Genomic DNA, 21,665 nt, shown 5'->3' with positions numbered 1-21,665 from the left:
TGTCTGGTTCCAGGGTGTAAATCTTCTGGCTGCATGAGCAGGGAGGCGCTGGCCCCCGGCCACGGCCTTTCCCACCTACAGAAATAGCTGCGTGTAACCTCCAGAGCATAGGTAACAGTAACACGTAAAAAAGGAGTTTTGAGTATTTTATGTTTTGCACATAACTTGTCTCATTAGGAGTTTATATAATAGTGGCTCGGTTTAACACCTAGCTCGCAAAATCCCTGGAAAGTGAATAGCTCTCAAACCCAGTGTGGGCCAGCCCCGGCACACGGCCAGCGAACCCCCCGTGTCAGGAGTCCGCCTTCCTCGTCCTCCGGGACAGGGTAAGCGATGACCACAGCTGGGGGACAGTCTCAAAAGGGGATTCCTTTTGTTAGTTGGAGGGAGAAGCTCCCCATTGTACCACCTCCCTCAGTCATCTGGGACCCCGGGCCTGGGGCAGAGCTTCTGAAGGCTTCCGGTGGTGCTGGAGGTACGTTCAGCCCTGACAGGATGACACCACTTGGTGGCCGTTTGTCTCCCCTTCTTTGGGGGACAGGGCCTGGCCCCGCTCAAGAGCCACAGCTTTTCCCAGACTCATGATCTAGTGCTACTTGATCTTGGTTTCTCTTGGGGACACTGGGGCTCCTGCCCAGAGCCACCGGGGGATCCTGGGGATTACAGGCACGTGACCACCTCCTGCTGAGGCTCCTGTCTGCTTCGGCAACCTCTGTATGCCGGTCCCAGGAACCGGGCTACAGGAGGCCTGGCCTTAGCCTATCGGCCCATGTCCTGACAGGCCCGGAAAGCACAGGTCTGTGCAGCTGCCCCACGTGGTTCTGGGGAGAAGGAGAGGGGCTCGGCTGTTACACTAACCTGAGGGGCACCAGGCGGAGCCCGGACTCCTGCTGCCCCAGGGTCCTGGCTGAGGCGCTGGCCAGCCGGCTTGTCTTGCTCAAAGGATCCGCAGGCAGAGGCTTCTGAGGGGGGTTTGGCTTACGAGTTCCCTGCAACAAACCACAAGATTACGTGGGATCGCCCATCTCTGTGGGCTGTGGCTAGACCCTCACCTCAGGGGCCACCAGCATCCCCTGTAAAGTGGCGGGAACTGGAGACTGGGGTCAGGTGCTAGGCTACACGCGTTGCACGTCCAGAGTAAGCTTTCTGGACGCATCCTCTCCCCCTACAAGCTGTTGACCTTTGTTAATCGTCTTGCCGACCTTTTCTCTAACATTTAAAAGCTGTATCAATAGCACCCATGGTTACAGACACTCAAGGGCCACACTGGTCACAGGCCTTGGGGTACAGTGGATACTGGTGTTGCCGGGCTGGTGCCACCTGGAGGATGTAAGCTCTCCCGTGCTCTTAAGTTTCCTTTTGATTCGTAAAGGCCTAAAATTGAGAAGTTGGTAAAAATCTTAAATTTCCAGAATTGTGTAACAGAATTCCTTCAACCGCGAATGAATTTGCGAACACAAGTGATCTTTCCCCCACCACGGTGGTGTCCGTATACCCGGTGATAATCCGGACTGCTGGGTGAAATGCACTGAAAACCTACCCACATACTTAGTTCAAAGAATCACAGACTCACATAGGTTTTCCTCCTAGTGGTCATTTTCTAAGAACCTGTGTTGAGGGACAAGCATAACTCTAAGGAAGCTAATGGAAACGTGTCACATTGACCAGAGCGTGAACTTGGGAGTGAGTCTACACTGGGCTTTAGATCAAGACCAATGCTCTGGGACTGTGCTGCTTAAACCTCAATTTCTCCCTCTGTAGAATGGGAGGAAAAAAGGGCCATCTCAGAGCATTGCTATGCAGACTACCTAAAATGATGCACGTGGGGGCGCCTGGGTGGCTCAGTCAGTTAAGGATCTGCCTTCAGCTCAGGTCATGATCCCAGCGTCCTGAGATCCAGCCCCACATTGGGCTCCCTGCTCAGCGGGGAGTCTGCTTCTCCCTTTCCCTCTGCTGCTCTGTCTCAAATAAAGTCTTTAAAGAAAATTATTGATACCATCAGCATTTCCTCATGCCACGAATTTTAAAATGCTTAATGGAAATATAAGAAAAGCAACAAACAGAAGAGTAAAACCCCAAGTCACTTGTTTTCAGGGGCCCCTTTCCCTGGCTACCCTGAGAAGAGGGAGTACAGAGGGGGACCTGGGGTGGGAAGTCATTTAAGTGTTGACCGTGTTCTCCTCTTGGCCCACGGTGAACACAGGTGCCAAGACACTTTCTTCTCTGGTGCCTGGAGCCTAGAGGCACTCGCGACTGCACGGCAAGTGTACAGGGAATCGTGCTAGAACCTTCAGGGAGACAGCAGGTCCTAATAAGCAGAAGATCTACTTCACTGGTACAGGACTCGCTCTCCCATACTTCCAAGACCACTCAAGAGGATTCTGAAACACTTGACTTGAATTTCTCGCAGTACTGACCCCACTAAAATTACATTTCCGCTGCAAATGGAACTCAGTTGAAAGAATGCAAACGTGTATAATCACCATCGAACATATCTTTGTAAGCAAAGGAAGCAAGCCTGGAAACCACAGCTGGATGGAAAAGATGCCAAGTTGAAACAACGAGCAACGGGCCACTGACCAAGGGACAGACTTCAAAGAGACGTTTCTGTACCAGTTTTTATTAAAGGAAACAAAATAAAGCAACTGCCCTAAGTAGGCATAGAGACCATCTAACGTGCCTATGAGGCTGCGGACTGAGGACAGGCTGTTTGGACATTCAACCAGGCTCTGCAAACACAGGGGTTACTTAGCCTCTAAGTTGTAGAGGGGGGATGCTAACAGGACCTTCCTCAGGAAGTTGATGTGAGGACAGAGCTAGTACCTGGAAAGCTCTCCGCACAGGTCCCGGCACACGGTGTCCGACGAGTATGTGCCCGCTGCTACGGCTGTCCCACAGCTATTCATGAGGGAGCGAGTTTACCATCTAAAGGGACCGCAATCCTACCAACAAACTGTGGGTAATAAACCAGGGGAATAACTCAAGCTCCATTTCCTAGAAGATGGCGGAGAACTATGAGCAAGGTATTAGCGTGTGACGTAAAAATGAACGCGTGCACCTATCAAGCTGAAAGGCTTTGAGGTTTAAATGATTCATTACTAAATGATACTAGTTTTGCTGCTAAGAATGAGTAAGTATCTGCCCTTGGTAATAAAGATAATGTCGGGTTTTTATTGCAGTGCTGGAGAAAAAGTGAGGTCCCGGTTATAATGTGTCACAGTACATGGCGATTTATTATGGAAACTCAGGAGATAGTTAGCTTGGCCGTTCATTCTGGTTTGTCTGGGACATCCACAATTTATGTTTATGGCCCTGTTTAATTATTAATCCCCACTCGCTCAGCTATGTCCTGGTTTAAAGGATAAATTGTACGGTCACCATAGTGACCAAAGCCCAAACAGTGGAAATGTGGATCGAAAGTTCTGACCTCAGACCCTGGGATCTTCTGTGAAACGGGTCACACTCACAGGTGCTGCCTAGGTGAGACGTCTACTTCCTGCCACGCCCAAACGGGCCCTGTATGACAGTGGAGTTAGTGACAGATGATGTAGCCTCCCTTCTGAGACATCAGGCATGGTGACGGGGAGCCTATAACCAGGTGGGAGGAAGCCCTAGCTGCACAGGTCGTGACCTTGCAGGAAGGGGTGGGACACACCCTGTCAGGCATTGCTTTTCATGCTGCCTTTGCAAACCTGAACCTCGGTTTCCCAGGAAAGTCCAGCCTGGCCACAAAGAGTCATCAGAATGGAGTGGAGAATGGACTCCAGGCCAGATGGTTCACACTCAATAAATCTTCCTGTAGACCTACTAAAATCAAGAATTCACACCCCCGTCTCTCTCCCTTTTCAACTTCCAGATATTGGAGGACAATCGGGAGATGCTATTAAGTAGAACTGTCCCATTTGTCCATGTCCTGCTCACGTTTTAGCAGCAGCTACATATTTTTAGAGGGTTGAGAATAAAATTTTAAATCCAAGTAGTATCCTCTACCTTGACCATCATCAACCGTTATCTACCTCCGTGTAAGCGAGAGTAAATGCAGCCTGCTTATCAGAGAGCTCTCCACAGGAAGGTCAGATGTTACCACAGGAAAATGCCAGGGATGCCGCGGATATCCCTGACGAGCTTGCGCAGGGCCAGGGGCGCCATCAGCCCCACCATCCACACTCAGCCTCTCTCTGCCTCTGCGAGGAATACTCTTCAAGAGAACTCCAAGGATAACCAGTTCTCAGGGAAATGCTGCAATTTTTATTCTTTTATTCTTCCTTCAAAAAAGCAGAGGTCTCCACAAATCTCTTAAAAGAACACACTTGCACCTGTAAGATGACCTTGACCCTTCTGAGACTACCTGAAAACAGCACAGAAAATACACATAAAGGAGCAATATTGCATCTTTGAGGAAAACTTACAACCCCAAACAAACATACATAAAAAGGAGGCAAAGTGTCCGGCAGGCTAGGGTGAAGAAAGGTCAGGAGAAGGGACAGGATGCCTGCCATGCCAGCCTGACAGTGGAGAGGGGAAAACCCAGCCCCCCTTGCTTGAAACAGGCATGAGGAGTAAGCAGACACCATGACATGTCCGGGCTGAATAAGCAGCAGTGTAGACAGTCTAGCCATCTGTGCTGGCCTGGAGCAGGGCCGGGGCCCGCAGAGTCCATGCTGGCAGCAGGGGAGGCCAGACCCCTCTTCCCTCAGAGCCCTGAGCACCGGCCTGGCCTTTCCCTCAGCTGTCTTGTGACTGGTTTTCCCGGAAGAACTGCCCACCTTGAAGGAGGAATTGGCCACCCTGGGAAAAAGAAGGCAAACAAAGAACCCACCCTGTAAAAATGTCTATCCGCAGAAATGAAAGAGGGAGGCAGCAAAACTCAAAACCATGAAAACCAAGGATGGAAACAGTACCGAACACAGGGCTGTGAGGGTCCTAGCTGGGGGAGATGACAAGTTCCACAGTAAAACAAAGACCAGAGCAAAGGTGACACAACATATATAAAAATGGTGTCACTTAAGGGATCTGAGTAAAGATAGAAGAAATACCCACATTTATTTCATAAAAACTTTCCTGAAACAGAGAGTGTCAAATCTATGGATTAGAAGGGCACCCTGTCTCCCTGGGAGAAATGAAATCAACTCGATAGTAAGACACAACCAACTGAAGTTACTGGACAGCACGGAGACCAAATCATATCACTTCAGAAGGCAGAAAAAAACCAGCTTCTGATCTGTTCCAGGGCAGACAGAGGAAGCCCAGGTGTAAGAGTTTTGGGAAAACGAAGTGTAATCTATTATTTTTATATACACACTGTGGCTGAGAAGTGAAAGCAACTGCCAAATGTCTTTGAATACGCAAAGCTTCAGGGAGTATACCTCTGTGGCGCTCTTGTGGAAGGATGTACAATAGAGTGATGTCAGCTAGCGAGGCAAGGAAGGAATACGTGGCAAAAAGATTGTCTGTGAGCATTGAATCTTTTCGGTGTAGACCTGCGTCTATCCAAACTGTGGCATTTATGTCTATAGAACAGAATGTTACAAAGCATGATAATGGAGACACTACTACAGAACTAACCAGCTGGGAGGTGAATCTCCCATTTCTGGTGATATGGCAGGCTGGTTATTTTGACCTATTTTCTCTCTAAAACCGCTGAAATTGTTGGAAAGCACACACACACACTTTTTTTTTTCCTTTAAAGCAGCGAAGAGCTGCAAGATAGCAAGATATACCAGGTCGACATCTCACTGCAAGCAGCATCTGGCAGAGGTGGGTAGTACACTGAAGCTGAGAAGACATTTGGCAAATTAGGGAAACCTAAGTTTTGGTTTTGATACCCTTTCATGGTAAGGGAGACAGGGGTCCAAGGTCAGCACCAGCCCAAGTTTAATAGATTGTTCCCTTCCCAACCTCTCTCCAATAAAGCTGGACTCCACAACAAACTATACCTCAGGTAAGAATGTTCTAGAAGTGCCAGGAGACTGTAAGGAGAGTTCCCTTGGGGCTAGGCAGACCAATGTAGGAAAATGAACTGCTAACCACAAATTGCCCTTGAGGACCTGAAGCTGAGATCACATCACCTTAGTGGCTCAATCAGCACAAGCCATTTTGAAGGGTCTCAAACTGGTACTGCCTCCAGGCACCAGGCAGAGGCAAAATACGTCCTCTCTGGAGGGTCGCACCATCATCCTAGAGCTCAAAGAACTTCCAGATGGTTTTCTAGATAATTTTCCAGAAAAATGAGCAGCTCACAGGACAAAATTACCAAGCACACAAAGGAGCAAGGAACTGTGAAAGAAACCTCAGGAGTAACATACCCAAAGTCTTCAGATTGCGGAATTATATGAACACATTTTCTGTGTTTACGGAAACAGAAGACAAGCCAGCATGTCTGAATAACGAAAATTTCTAGAAACAAAAAGTAAATAAAACATAATTGTATCAGAAAGAATAAAATACCTAAGAATATGCTTAACCAAAGGGGTGCAAGACCTGTACTCTGAAAACTATAAAACACTGATGAAAGAAATTGAAGATGACACAAACATATCAAAAGACATTCCATGCTCATGGATTGGAAGAGCTAATATTAAAAAGTCCATACTACCCAAAGCAATCTACAGATTCAATGCAATTCCTATCAAAATACCAACAGCACTTTTCACAAACTAGAACAGATAACACTAAAATTTGTATGGAACCACAGAAGGCCCCATGAGCCAAAGCAATTTTGAGAAAGAAGAACAAAGCTGGAAGTATCACAAGCCCAGGTTTTAAGATATACTACCAAGGTATAATAATCAAAACAGTATGGTACTGGTACAAAATGGACACAATGGTCAATGGAACAGGACTGAGAGCCCAGAAACAAACCCATGTTTATCTGGTCAATCAATGACAAAGGAGGCAAGAATATACGATGAGGAAACGAGTGTCCTTAGTAAATGGTGCTGCGAAAACTGGACCACTTTCTTGCACTACACACAAAAATAAACTCAAAATAGGTTATAGACCTAAACGTGAGACCTGAGATCATGAAACTCCTAGAAGAGACCACAGGCAGTAATCCTTTTGACTTCGGCTTTAGCAACATTTTTCTAGATATGTCTTCGTAGGCAAGGGAAACGAGAGCCGAATCAAAAATCTTTGCACAGCAAAGGAATGAACAAAACGAAAAGGCAACCTACTGAATGGGAGAAGATATTTGCAAATGACAGATCCAATAATGAGTGAGTTATAACCAAAATATACAAAGAACTTGCAGAACTCAACACCAAAAAAATCCAATTAAAACATGGGCAGAGGACTTGAACAGACATTTTCCCAAAGAAGACCTATCGATGACCAACAGACACATGAAAAGATGCTCAACATCTCTGATCATCAGGGAAACGCAAATCAAAACCACAGTGAGGTACACGTCACACGTCAGAATGGCTAGTATCCAAAAGATAAGCAATAACAAGTGTTCGCGAGGATGTGGAGAAAATGGAGCCCTCGTGCTCTGCGGGTGAGGATGTAAGTGGGTGCAGTCACCGTGGAACAGTATGGAGGTTCCTCAAAACATGAGAATAGAAATATCATACGATTCAGTAATTCTCCTACTGGGTATTTACCTAAAGAAAATGAGAACACTAATTTGCAAAGCTCTAGGCACCCCGTGTTTATTGCCGCGGTATTTACAATAGCCAAGACACAGAAGCAGCCCAGTGGCCAACAGATGGACCGATAAAGAAGACCTGGTGTAGCTGCACGATGGAATATTACTCAGCCATTAAAATGAATGAGATCCTAGAGGGTATTACGCTAAGCGAAATAAGACAGAGAAAGACAAATAACCCTATGATTTCACCTGTGGAATCTAAACGTGTAACCTAACAAACCAAGCAAATGAACAAATAAAGAAAGCAGATCTTATACGCAAGTAATGAATCAGGGAACATTACATCAAAAACTAGGGATGTACTGTATGGTGACTAACATAACATAATACAAAATTATAAAAAAACACGAAAGCAAGCAGAAACCAATCCATCAATACAGAGAGCAAAACTGGTGGTTGCAGTGGGGGAGTGGTAGGAGGATGGGTGAGAAGGGGTGAACGGGAGTGGCGGGTACAGGCTTCCAGTTAGGGAATGAATAAAGCATGGGGATGGAAGGCGCAGCACAGGGAAGACAGTCAATGCTGTTGTCATGGCGGGGTGTGGTGACAGACGGAGTGACACCTGCGAGCACAGCCTCACGTATGGAGTTGTCAGAGCCCCGTGTTGTGCACCCGGCACTGATCTAGCGTTCTGTGTTAGCTGTCCTTCAATAAAAAAAAGTAAAACACAGTTGAATGTAAGTGCAAACTGTGTGAAGCCAGTTGTAGTTTGATATTATTTATGTAAATTGAAAAACACGGCATACTGTATATTCATTGAATATAGATCTACGTGAAAATATTGAAAAAGTTCTTATAGAAAAATCCACACCAAGCTACAAAAGTGATCGCATCTGAGGTCATCACAGTGACTTTGTCTGGACTGCTTGGTTTTTCCTTTTTTTTCAAAAAAGGAAACTCTGCATGTCACATATCTGAGATTTAAATAGACACATGCATAGAAAAACATGGAGATAACAATGGGTTGTTTCTGTGTAGTGTAAATGTGGGTGAGTTCTAGATTATTTTCACTCTTCTGTGTTTAAAATGTCTTAAGAACTCATGTCACCACCACTCATGTTTGTACTGTATGCTGACTAACATAATAAAAAAAAATATATCATTTTCAAGACTAAGGTAAAAAAAAAAAAGAACTCATGTCAACAAAAAGGAAGATAATTTCAACCTTTGGGCCAAATAAAAAAAAAAGTGTAGGTTATTTTAAAAATGTAAATACTGAGAACAGTAGAAATCAGAACCAGTGAGCACAGATAATGCAGTGTTCGGAGGGAAATTCCTAGACTCCTGTGCTTATTTGGTAATGTAGGCATAAAATAATGAAGTATGAACAGAAAGGAAGTAAGGGTCTAAGAAGTTAGAGAAATAAACCTAAGGATGGAGGGAGATGATAAAAGGGAAAAGAAGACATTAGAAAGACGAATAGCTATCATTTAGCAGAGACTCATTCCACAGCAGGCTAGTGATATGAGATATTCTCATGTAATGACCATGAAGCCCAACGAGGCAGGTGCGCTGTCCGGCATCTGCTGGGGGGACTAAGGTAGCGCTTCTGCGGCCAAAGAGCAGGGACCAGGAGGCCGCGTCACATGTAAGGCCCCCAGCCAGCTCCTGTGGGTGGGCTGGGGCTGCCGAGCAGCCAGAGAATGCTAATAAAACACAGGCTGGGAAGGGACAAAACAGCGTACAGACTCAAGAAACGGGACTGAGGATTACTCAGGTGGCCTTCTAGAAAAAGGGAGTCAGATTCCTACTTCATTTTATGCACCAATCACTGGCAGATGGATCAAATGTTTCAGTGTAAAAAAAAAAAAAGATCATGAAAAGAATGAGACTAAAACGTTTGTATTCTTTGGGTAGGCAGGCTTTTGTACAAGGACAATGAGATGGCAGAGGAGACGAAAAGACGGTTAATAAAAAAAGACGAAAAGACAGCTAATAAAAAAGACAAATGGATCTTAAACCTTTGAAAAGAGGTTCTGGCTCATTTTTGGGAAGAGAAATGTAGATACCATTTATTTTTTTACCTATCCTATTGGCAAAGATAAGCAAAATCTCTGAACACCGTGTTGGTGGGGAGCTGGGAAGTAGAAATCAGCAAGACTCCTTTCCAGAATGTTCCACCTAATCAGACAGCCATCGTGTTGCCAGGACATTACCCCCAGACGTCCTCTGCACAGCCCCGAGGTCCCCGGCCAAGGACATGCCTGTTTGATGCAGCAAATGATTGGAAACAACCCACGTGGCCCTCAGTAAAGGACAGGTTAAATTATTTATGGGATGGCTCCACGGTGAAACACAAGTAGCCAAAAGAACGAGGTGGACCCCCTGTTATCACCTACTGGGGATAACCAGAGTGCCAGAGACGGCAGGGTGGGCTGCCATTTGAGTTCCGAACAAGAATCCAAGAGGAAACGGGAGTGCCAGCAAGCTGGCAGGTGCTGAAGGCGGGTGTCGGGCAGACGGTGTTTCATGTACTCTTTTCTCCGATTTTGCATGTTCCAAAATTTCCAAATTTTCGATAATTTCTCTCTACAGAGAGAGACAAGGTGGAAATGAGGCTTTTGCCTGTACTCCAAGTTGTAGTTTACCACGCTTGCTTCTGGCAAAGGAAGGCTGGTGGCAGAGGTGGGAGGGAGACCAACTGTTTTCTAAGTAACCCTCTGTACTGTTGGAATGTGTAATTACGGGCATACATGACCTATTAAAAAACACAAAGGGTAAAATAGGCATCATTTTTTCATGTACAGCTTGCTTGCTTCTCCTAACTTTCTAAATGAGTGGAAAGCAAACACCCCTTAGAATACTGTTATCATTTGAATGGCTTCCCTCTGCAGTTACTTCTCTCCAGAGAGATCAGATGCTTCCACAGGTAGCAGGTGCTTTTAAAGACATCACATGGGTTTGTCACATGAATAACTTCTACAGGATCTGAAACCAAAGAAAGTGCAGTGAAGGTTTTTGGAAGTACTGGGCAGGTGGCAGGGAGAGGTCAGCAGCAGCTACATTTCAGATTTACAGGAGGAAGGGACTCACATTTTTATGAACTCATGACTCACGGCGTGTGACGGCCCCAGGGGAATAACCAATACTATGACAAGGCTTATTTGTTACTACTAAAAATTCTCATCCATTCAGCACAGTCCCCTCACATCTGTTATGCACACCGGGACCGGACGTGGGTGTGCCTGGATATGCATGACCCAGTCGGTGCCTCCTGACATGGGGCAGAACATGTCTCAAGGTTACTCCCGGGCCGAGGCAGCAGGTGAGCGTGGAGGTCACGGGAGGACTGCGGAAACGTTCAGACGGAGGCAGTCTCAGACAGCATCTGGGCAAAAGGGGAACATTTGGAAAGCAGCGAGCAGGCATGGGCGGGGGACAGGGGAGGGGAACACTATCCAGCACTTGTGCTCAGCTATGAGCTTTCGGGTTGCCTGGCCTAATGAAGGCTTTTAGAAAGATCGGTTTCATCGTATTTCATCTCACTTCCTTGGGAGAACATCTTGACAAATGGATTTCCTTTTCTCATTACATATTGGCATTTCTGATGAGAAAGGACCTAAATCATCAGATTTCCAGCCCCCTGTGAGCACTGGTTTAAATACCAGACACCCACACAGGCCAGAAGGGTACAAGTCCTTATTCATTCGAATGCTGAGTTCATTCTGTTGAAGAGGATTTGGAAAGTCAGGGCTCAGCCTCAGAGTCCAAATTAATTTGTTTTGCTCACATCTATATTCTAAGGCATTTAGGAAGGAGTAGCTGTTGCTTACCAATCACAGCCAGGATGGGGGGGGTGGAATTGTTCAGCACCCTGTCTATGGGGTGGGGAGGGAAGGGAGTTTGGAGCTTCTAGAAACAGGCATCCCCCCCAGCCCGCCCCAGGCCACGGAAGCAAAGCTGGGTCGCTCTACGGCCTTGGTCAGTAGAGACTGCACAGGATGAGCCGGACTCATTTTACAAAACATGGTTTGTAGTGTGTTCTGCAGCACAGACAAGGTGTTGATTAGGAGAAATGTCCGGTCAGAAACGCGGAACCAAACATCTCCTGCTCTGCAAAAACGCACGTAGCCTTCTTTGTACACAAAGCGCAGCTCCAGGACCGCTCTGGGTCTGAGCAAGGGCTGGCTCCGGGAGAGAGCACTTAGGACGAGGAGGACTGGAGCGTGCTCAGGTTGCAAGCAAAAGAAGAGAGAAACGCGGGATTCTCTTGTTACAGACGGAAGCCTGTACACGATGCCAGAAGGTCTGCCCCCGCACTCCCCTGTCACCTTGTATCTCTGTAAAATGAATTCAATGTGGCTGAGGTGGTCAGTGCTCTGAACTATGCTAACCATAACCGTCTTCACTATTAACCAGAACAGTCTCTGCCTCCCTCCTCTCCAGCTACCCACCTGTCCCGGACTGCACCAAACGTGGCTTTGAGCTCTGGCGTTCCCACCTCTGGGAGCCTTCCTGCACAAGCTGTTTGGCCTCACTGTGCCTCGTTTCATCCTCTGCAAAATGGGGCCAAGGGGGGCATCAGCTCCCAGGCTCCGGGAGATGGTCAGAAATGGCTGTAAAATGCTTGGCTCAGGGCTACCAGCCGTGTAATTGGTGTTCAATAAACGTCTGCTATTTTACAACAATTCAAAATAGAACTAGAAAGCTCCTTATACCAAACCAATTAGCAAAATATCACATTCAAACACATACATGCACACAAAAATACACTTCTACACCATTTGGTTATAAGAATAAAAATAGAAATGAATCCTGTCATTGCCGTTTTGAGGACATTTCTGCAGTGCGGACGAGCAGTGCCAGAAATAGGGTTGGCAAATATTCTCCTGGGTCTACCGGCTCTTTTAGGAAAAGACTTTGATTCAGCAAAAATCAGTCTGAAGACATGGATCCACTTGTCCTTTTTTGGTTCTTATTTTCCTAAAGAAGCTAATCTGATTGGAAAAGCAATCTCAGCCAGTGAGTTCAGTGTTATAATTCACTGATAAGATTGCAGAGAGGAAAAGCACTGCCTAGCATTTTCTAGGAAACTAAAGGCTTAAAAAAATAAACAAAAACGGCCTAAGCCAAATATGCCCGCACATCAGCACGTATAGTTCAAATACCATTTTATGGGGCAAACCTTATAATAAAATACAGTTACAGGCTAAGAGAGTGACGCTTGCGTGAAGTTTTCGCTCTTTAGAAGAACGGCCCGGCTACGAATTGAAGGTGCCTCTAATGCTCCCTTTAGAATCCTGGCACATTTCAGTTTGACAGCAGAAAATTGCATTTCAATCTGCTGCTACTTAGCGCAGCCCTCTCTAGACATAATTTTCTGTGAGCAGTAATGTTTTTTTTTTTTTGGCAGAAATATCTATTTCTTAGATGTGACACTGAACACGTTTTTATTTAAACTTTAAATGAATGCATTAAGCTAATTAATCGGAATAAACTGCATGAAGGAATTCAGGGGGCTATGTCCTAGAAATCTAATGAAAAATCACAAGAGTTTGCTCCTATCTCGGCCTCTTCTCTTCTAGGAGCAAAATCATACACACCGATGTTTGGCAGTGAAGATCATGAGTGGTCTCATATCTTCCAGTCTTTTGAGGGTCACACCTAATTGTTCAGTTCAGGCTTCATGGCTGGAGGCCCTCTCTTACGGGACCGGAGGGCGTTCCCTCGGGGCCCAGACTCTCGTCAGTTTCCCCGCATGTCGTCTGGGTACCGGGCCTGCCTCTTCCCCCGGACTCCTCCTCCCGACTCCGGTTCAGATCCTCTCCTGGCATCTCAGACCTGACTCTGCAGGGTGCTGTCCTCTCCCTGGACATCAGCTTCTCCTTCCTTCTCCAACCTACCGGGAGTGGCTCGAGGCCACCGTGGTGACGGTCTGCATGCTTCCCTGTAAGTTTGAGCATGTCATATGGGACCAGCCCACAGATGTTTCCCCTCCAGCGGTCCCTAGCTCACCCAATGTTTCTGCGGCCTCCCTCCCTCCCTCCTGGAAGTCAGGTCAGTTGACTTCACCAACCAAGTCTTTGGTCAAGAAAGTGATCCTCCCGCTGGATTCTGTGCAGCTCTTCCACTGCCAGGTGCCCATCCCTCCTCTCCCGGGCCCTGGTGTCGGGCTGGCACCTGCTGCCTCAATGGCTTCTTCCCAAGAAGGTCCTTTCAGACTTCTGCTCAAGGCCCACACTTGCTAGGTGCTATATCTTCTCCCCTTGGGACACGTTATTCTATTTAAAAAATGACCATAATGGTAGAATTGACTTTTTTGGGGGGGGGGAGGTGAAAAGTTGAACGAATTTTAATACTTTTGAGTCAGAGAAAAACAACATAAAACACCTTCAGAACCACCATCCTCAGAAGGGCTCTCAGCGCCTTCTGGAATCCATGCCCAGACTTCCTTTCCTTCCTCCTCACTCCCTGCCAGACCCTGAGGTGAACTACCTGGCAGCAGGACGCCCAGAAAAAGGCACCTGGTGCTTCCAAGTGGCCTGAATGACGCAACATCTGCTGACTGGTCCCCCCCCAAGTGCACATTCCCTCAGGGCGGGGCAGAGTCAATGCCACGCAGAGTGTGGCATTCTGTGATGCTCCCTGCCGACACGAGCACACAACTGTAGGTGGTCACACGGGTCTGTGACCCCCCGTCCTCCTTCTGCTATCCCGTTCCCAAGCCCGCCTTCTGCCTTTCATGCTCTGGGGGAACTTGGCAGCAGTCAGCTCATAGCCAGAGGAACACAGTGCATTAAGTTTCCTCTAAAATAGCTGGCAGGATGAAAAGGAAATGACAGTTTGTTTCCTTGATCGAGGCTGAGGACTTAGGTTGAGAAGCTTGCATTCCAAGGGCCATTTCGCCGCAAAGGAAATGGTACCCGGGAAGGAGACATTCGTGGACAAGAGAGGGAGTAGATTCAAGTGTCCTCGATTTGTATAAATCAAATAGAACATTTGATGGAAAGAGCAAATGTTTTCTATAAAGAACTTTTACCCTTTCTATGTGAGGTATATATCGTGGTTACAATAACGTTTTCCTTCTGGAAGGTTCAGATGGTAAGTCTGCAGGACCGAAGCACGGCTAGCCACGTAGCTGTGTGTTTGTCAGGTTGCGGGGGCAGGGCATGGGGACTCGAGAGTACCCAGTGTCAGTCAGCGGATCCAATCTGTGCGGCCAAGTATAAGCCACCTCCAAAAATTCGCCACACCTGCACGGAATTAATCTCCGTTCTCTATGTGTGATGGGAGAGAAAGCGTGAGCCTAATCTCTATCATATGTCTCGGAAAAGCTCCAGACAGACACCAGCCTGGAGTGAGAAATGTGGATTTTTCAGTTCCTAATGTTTAAAGGGTAACATTTCCTTCGTTTCATAAAACAGAATGAAGGCCTTCTTCGGGGCCTGTTTTTAAAGGAAATCTTGAGGGAGTGACTTCCGTAGGCATTTGCTGCTGTCAGGAAAAAAGATACCAGCAAGTGGAAATACTTTGCCTCAGATCCCATGGTCTGTTAAAGACAGTCCCAGTTTGACATGGTGCATAGGCAAGCTGCTTCAAGAGAGACATAAAAGGCCTCAGCATGAGGGAATCCATGGGGAAGGGGCTGGCAGGCTCTGCAAATATCTGAATTTGTGTGCAAAGTATTGAATATTAGTGCATTTTCTGAGGGTTCCTAGCTTTCATCAGATTCTTGAATAAGTCCATCGCCCAGAAAAGTTTAGGATATGCCTACTGCCTTCCCCCAGTGTAAATCCAAGACAGGTTAGAAAAACAATGGTAAAAGAACTCTCAACAACCAATAAAATAAACAGAAGAAACTAGAGGTAGATCTTGACTGAGAGTGAAATGGATGGGGGCTTTGCGAGCACAAAGAAATGGGAGAATTCACACAAAAGGTGAATAAATTTAATATGCAAAACTGGAATTCCTTTTACACCCCAAAACATGAATAAAATTAAAAGGTAAATTAAGGAAATGTTTACAACAAATTACCAGAAAAAGGTAAATACTCTTAATAAGAAAATGAACTCTTAGTAATTGGGAAGAAAAACTCTCTCTCAAAGAGAAAAACATAGACCAAGGGTATGAACAATTCATAGAAAAAATACAGTTAATAACAGCTATATGCTAGAGATGGTACTAGCTCACGTCAGCCAATTCTCTACTCCTCGTTTAGTGACATTACGTCGATAGCCTGAAATTGGCCATGCCGGGATTTTTTTGCAGCAGAAAAATCACTGACGAATCAGGCTTTTTTTTGTTTGTTTTTTGTTTTGTTTTTTGATGGCCGATTTAATGTCACACCATTGGTTAATAGATATGTAAAAAGCAGTTCAAGTGTACCAGTAATCAGAGAAATATAAAAAGAAATGAGGTCTGGCCAAGACGGAATAAGCACATGTCACCCTATGCCTCCTGCAAATTACAACAAAAACGTCTGGAGAAAATCCGTACAGCAACCGAGACTCTGAAAGTCAGAGAAAAATAAATGGACTGGCTGTGGACCTCAGAACTCAAGGAACTACCCAATAGTGAGTTCTTGTTTTTGTTTTTGCCATTTTTATATCTTTGCCTGTGCTCTGGAGAGGCTCCCGCTCTGCAAATGCCAATGGCATCAGAGCAAAAGGAGGCCCGAGAAGAGCCTTCTGTCTCCAGACAGCAGATGGGGAACAGGGTGACTCGGTAAGAGAGAAACATTTTGACCAGACCTGACCTTACTCCAGCTCCAGGCGGGCACCAGAAAAAGCCATCCCCTCCACCCCCAACTGGTCACCACATCCTGGAGGCAGCAGAGCCCTGCTTCCCAATCCTGCTTACAATAACAGGCTACATCTCTTCCCTGGAACAGAGACTGTGGGCTGAATGTTCAGTGGATTTCTCATCGCCACAGAGGCCAGAAGGAAGTGGAACAACATTTTTCAAACGTTGAAAGAATAGTCAACCCAGAATTCTATATCCAGTGAAGATATCCTCCAGGAACGAAGGCAAAATCGACAGTTTTGGATGAAAGGAAACCAAGAGAACTTGTCACCAGTGGACCTGCTTTAACAGAATAGCTAAAGTTTCTCAGACAGAAAGGAAACGGTAACAGAAAGAAACTCGGAATATCGGGAATAAAGGAAGATGAGAAGGGCGGGTATGGGAGCAGACGTAGTAGACCACACTGAAGCTTTAAAACTTGATTTCAAACAAGTTTTGCTTCATGGTTAAAGGCAAAATTACAGCATCTGAAGTGGTTCTCAACACACATAAAGGTAACACTTAAGACATCTATGTGGTGAAGGGAGAAGGGTGAAGAGACCTCAAAGGTGGCAGTGGTTTTACATTCCACTTGAGGTGATAATGTACTGATACTAGTAGACTGTGATCAATTACGCACATATGGGGTAATCTTTAGAGCAGCAGGTTTTCGGTTAGGTGATTTTGGCCCCCTGGGGACATCTGGCAATGTTTGGAGACATGGTTCCATGTGCTACTGCTGTCTAGCTGGTAGAAACCAAGACGCTGCTAAGCAGTGTACAATGCACAGGACAGTCCCATACAACAAAGCATTACCCAGCCCCAAATGCCGACCGTGCTGATGTTGAGAACCCTGCTCGAGAGCAAAATAAACAATGACATATCTCAACACCACTGTAGACCAATCAACAGGGAACACTAAAAAATGTTCAGCTAACCTATAGGAATTCAGGAAAGAGGAGCACCATAAACAAAAATCAGAGGGAACAAACAATATTAAAATGGTAGACAAATTCTAACACACCCATAATTGCATTAAAAGTAAATGATCTAAACATGCCTATTAAAAGACAGTGACTGACAGAATGGACGACCCAGCTACACGTGGTCTCTGAGAAACTCATTTTCAATACGATGACACAGGTAAGTAAAGAGTAGAAAGGTGGGAAAAGACGCACCTTGCAAACACGAATCAAAAGAAAACTGAGGTGGATATATGAGCATGAGATAAAGTAGACTTTAGAACAAAGGTAATTACCAGAACTAAAGAGGGCCAGGACATAATGATAGAAGGGTCCATTCACCAAGAAAACACAACAATTCTAACTCTGTGTACCACAAACACCAGAGCTTCAAAATACATGAAGGGAAAACTGATGGATTGAAAAGAGACACAGTCATCATTGAAAACATCAACACCTCCTTTGAGCAAGTGACAGAACCACTAGAAAGAAAAAAATGAGATTTTTTTATATCAAATTGGCAAAGCTCTGACATGGTAATACTTAGAACTAGCAAAGGCATGGAGAGACAGATGCTCTGTAATGATGTGGAAACAAAAATATACATGGGAGTCCTGAAAAAATATTTAATTTATATATTAAGAGGCTTAAAAGGGCTATAGCACTTTTCAACCCAATGCTTTCACTTTTAGGAATATCTCCTAAGGGAATAATTTAAGTGTTTCAAAATTTATCTGTCTAGACCTTCACAACAGAGCTATTTATAATGGCAGAACTCAGAGACGCCCAAACTTGCCCACTAACTGGCAAGTGCTTAATAAAGTATTCTACATACATACATAGTGCTATTGTTTTTATTATAATATTTTTTTATTATATTATGTTAGTCACCATACGGTACATCCCCGGTTTCTGATGTAAAGCTCGATGATTCATTAGTTGTGTATAACACCCAGTGCACCATGCAATACGTGCCCTCCTTACTACCCATCACCAGCCTATCCCATTCCCCCCCCTCCCCTCTGAAGCCCTCAGTTTGTTTCTCATAGTCCATAGTCTCTCATGCTTCTTTTGTTAGAGTGACCCGTTTAAGAATTTTCAGTGCTGTGGTAAATAGGAATAATTTTAAGGCAAAAAAGTAGTATATTAAGCAATGTGCGCACAGAATAATCTAAATTATGTTAAAAATATACAGATCACTAGAAGTCTGACCATGATAGCAGTGAAAATGTACCAGGGATTACTTCTCTGTGTTTTGCATGTGCTTGTTTTTACTGCCTGCCCACCTCAAGTTTCTTATCATGAAATGATATCTTATCCATCGTCTAACAAACAGGAACCATTCACTTCCAAAACAGCATAAAAACAAGACAGGTGATAGATACAGAGGATCTCATACTTGCTGCATCTGGCATGGAGAGACTCAATGGATGGTAAAATTCTTGTGAATAATTTTGAAAATGAAAAAAAAGACAGTATGTCCACTAATATTTCTGAGGTGACCATCTTTTTTTGTTTTTAAAGATTTTATTTATTTGAGAGGGTGAGAGAGAGCGAGCGAGCACACAAGCAGGGGCAGAGGGAGAGGGAGAAGCAGACTCCCCGCTGAGCAGGGAGCCTGACGCAGGGCTCAAATCCCAGGACCCCAGGAGCATGACCTGAGCCGATCCTGGGATCATGACCTGAGCGGAAGGCAGATGCTTAACCGACTGAGCCCCCCAGGCGCCCCCCTGAGGTGACCATCTTTGATTTCTTGTCCAGGCCTCACTATCAGAGCGCCCTGTCATTCTCAAGAGTGTCATGGTTCAGGTGGTAAGTTGGGCGGGTGCCCGGGCTATTCCGAATGCAAAAATATTCCTGATAAAACACCTATCATTGTCTATCCACCGAGAACTGTACTAAATGCTTTACATGGCTTATCTCATTTAACCATCTGAGGACCTGAGTTATCTGCACTGAACAGTGGCCCAGGAAGTGGACCAACTAGACGTCAGCACGTGGCAGTCTGGACTTGAACGACATCCATCACATTCACCGCGGAGGGCTTACCTGGGCCTGCCGGAGCACAGGGTTGGCCGGCAGGGGTCTGGCGGGGACGAGGGGCGCACGAGGAGCCTTCTGGAGGGGTGGAAGCACTCGCTGAGGCGAACTGGGCGGAGAAGCATCAGGGGCTCGGAGGGGCCCGCTGATGTCAACGTTCTGACACGGTGGCCACCTCCTGGTATTGTCCTGCAGGGGCGGAGCAAAAGCCATGGTGTCGCGGGTCTCACCACTCCCTGGGAGGGGGCGGTGCTGACTCCTCATGCATTTCCACGAGAGGGAGTATCTCGTTACTTGCCTAAACTTCAGAACTGGAGCAGAAGCGCCCCTCCAACCCAATCTGGAATAGCGGGTTTGATTTCTACGGGAATTTTAAACACTTTAATTAATTCATCCATAAATAGGCACAGGGCACCTGGGCAGGTGCCAACAAGTATGATGACACAGACCAGATCTTAAGGAAAGGATGGAGGAGTTGTAAACTGAGGCGGCGGGTAATGCCCTCCAGGCTCAGTGAGAACGAGGAAACCCCTGGCAAGGAGGATGGAAGTTTCTGGAAGCCAGCCGAGGGGAGGGGGCTGCACCTGGAGGGTCACCTCCTACCCGGTGCCCCTGCTTTTAGGGAAGATCAGAACAGATGCCTCATGCCCCAGACCCTCCCTCTTTTCTTCCTTTCGCTCTTTCTAAAAACAGCATTACTGAGGTTCCACGGACAGACGGCTGATTGCACGTTCCGAAACCGGACGGAGTGAAAGCATCACAACAAGCAAGATAATGAACATATATCCACCGTCACCTGCCCTCCCACTCCTCCCCACCTCCCCTTCCGTGCAACCACTGATCTGCCTTCTGTCACTACAAAGTAGTTTGCATTTTCTAGAATTTCATACAAATGGAATCATAGAGTATGGACTTTTTTTTTTTTTTTTGGCTGGCTTCTTTAACTTGGCGTAATTATCTTGAGATTCATCCATGATGTATATATTAGTAGTTCATTCTCTCTTATCGCCGAATAGCATTCCGTTGTGTAAATATACCAAAGTTTGTTTATCCTTTTACCTGTTGATGGAAATTTGGGTCATTTCCCATTTTTTGTCACTTCGAAATAAAGCTGTGTTTTTGGCTCTCACAAATAAAGCTAGCTGTTCTTGCTAAATAGCCCCACGTTTGGGGCTGAGAGGTGGCAAAGCTTATTAGAAATCCAATCCTCTATACTTTCTATGTCAAGAGAGATAAAATAGTTTATGGCTTAGTAAATATGTGATAGTCATTTTAAAAATCATTTGTCATTTCTTGACACCAGCGCTGTCACTGTTATAATTTGGACTCTTGTTGAATGAGTCCAGTATTAAAAAATTCTCATGCAAACAGCAGAAACACTTGATGGGGGGAAACTAAATATTAGAGTGGACTCTGGTGATAATTCACGAGGAAGCAGGAAAGTTCAGAGCCAGGAGGGAGCCAGCAGGTACTCTGGGTTAAAGATCTGGCTCTTGGAAACCCTAGGGGAGGGGAGACGGAACTTCCACAGCCCAGCGGTGGAGCAAAAGGGGCCCATCCAGGGGTTCGGTGTAACTCTTAGAAATGCACTGGGAGGTACAGGGCCCGAGAAGGTGATTCAAACCCTGCTGGTGGCATCCGAAACCACAGGAGGGGCCCAGAGCCAGGAACCTGTGCGGGAGGTAGACCCAGTGAGCCTCCAGCCCGACCGTCCCCTCCTGAAGTGGGTGGACTTCCTATTTCAGGGATCCCTCCCTACCACAAACTACCTAGAGATCTCCAGGATCTATTCCTACTCAAGCTCTTGTTGAAAAACCCACGTGGCAGTGCACACACAGGAACTTCCCCCAGTCGTCGACAACTTACCTTCGACATGTGGGAATGCGGCGGCTTCCTCATCAGGCCTTTGCCGAGGTGGCTGAGGTGAGCCTGACCGGGGTGGGAGCCGCGGGACGGCCGCGAAGGGCGCACACACCTGCAACACAATCCCGTTACACGGAACCAAGCGCGTTTCCCCTCCGGTTGACTTAACTTTTCCTGTTTTGTTCACAATCACGCTCAAAAAATAATTGACTTGTTTTAACTCAATACGGTAAACATGCAAAGGAAAAATTATCTAACATTCTTAAGAGATTAAAAAATAAATATTGATTTTTTCCCCCCAAAGCCACTATTCTGTGAAATTAGTTCTTGCAATCCATGGACATGTGGCTCTGAGACACCTGGGAGACATTTTGTAGAAAGCTGGCATTTCAGCAATAATGTCTTTGAATACATTTGGATCAAAAGCT

General features: G+C 45.9%; 1 protein-coding gene across 1 annotated transcript in view; it reads right to left on the bottom strand.

Moving 5' to 3' along the window:
- Positions 1–21,665, bottom strand: part of ADAM12 (ADAM metallopeptidase domain 12) — a 335,474-nt gene that overhangs the window by 2,492 nt on the left and 311,317 nt on the right. Inside the window, exons 20-22 of the mRNA XM_026494364.4 lie at positions 21,241–21,349; positions 19,384–19,563; positions 859–989 (exon numbers count right to left, since the gene is read on the bottom strand). Of these exons, the coding sequence (XP_026350149.2) occupies positions 859–989; positions 19,384–19,563; positions 21,241–21,349 (420 nt within the window). The remainder of the gene's footprint in view (positions 1–858; positions 990–19,383; positions 19,564–21,240; positions 21,350–21,665) is intronic.

The sequence above is a fragment of the Ursus arctos genome, unplaced genomic scaffold (assembly GCF_023065955.2).
Source record: "Ursus arctos isolate Adak ecotype North America unplaced genomic scaffold, UrsArc2.0 scaffold_7, whole genome shotgun sequence".
NCBI lineage: Eukaryota > Metazoa > Chordata > Mammalia > Carnivora > Ursidae > Ursus > Ursus arctos.
The sequence above is the reverse complement of the archived record's forward strand: the minus strand, read 5'-3'. Positions and strand labels throughout refer to the sequence as shown.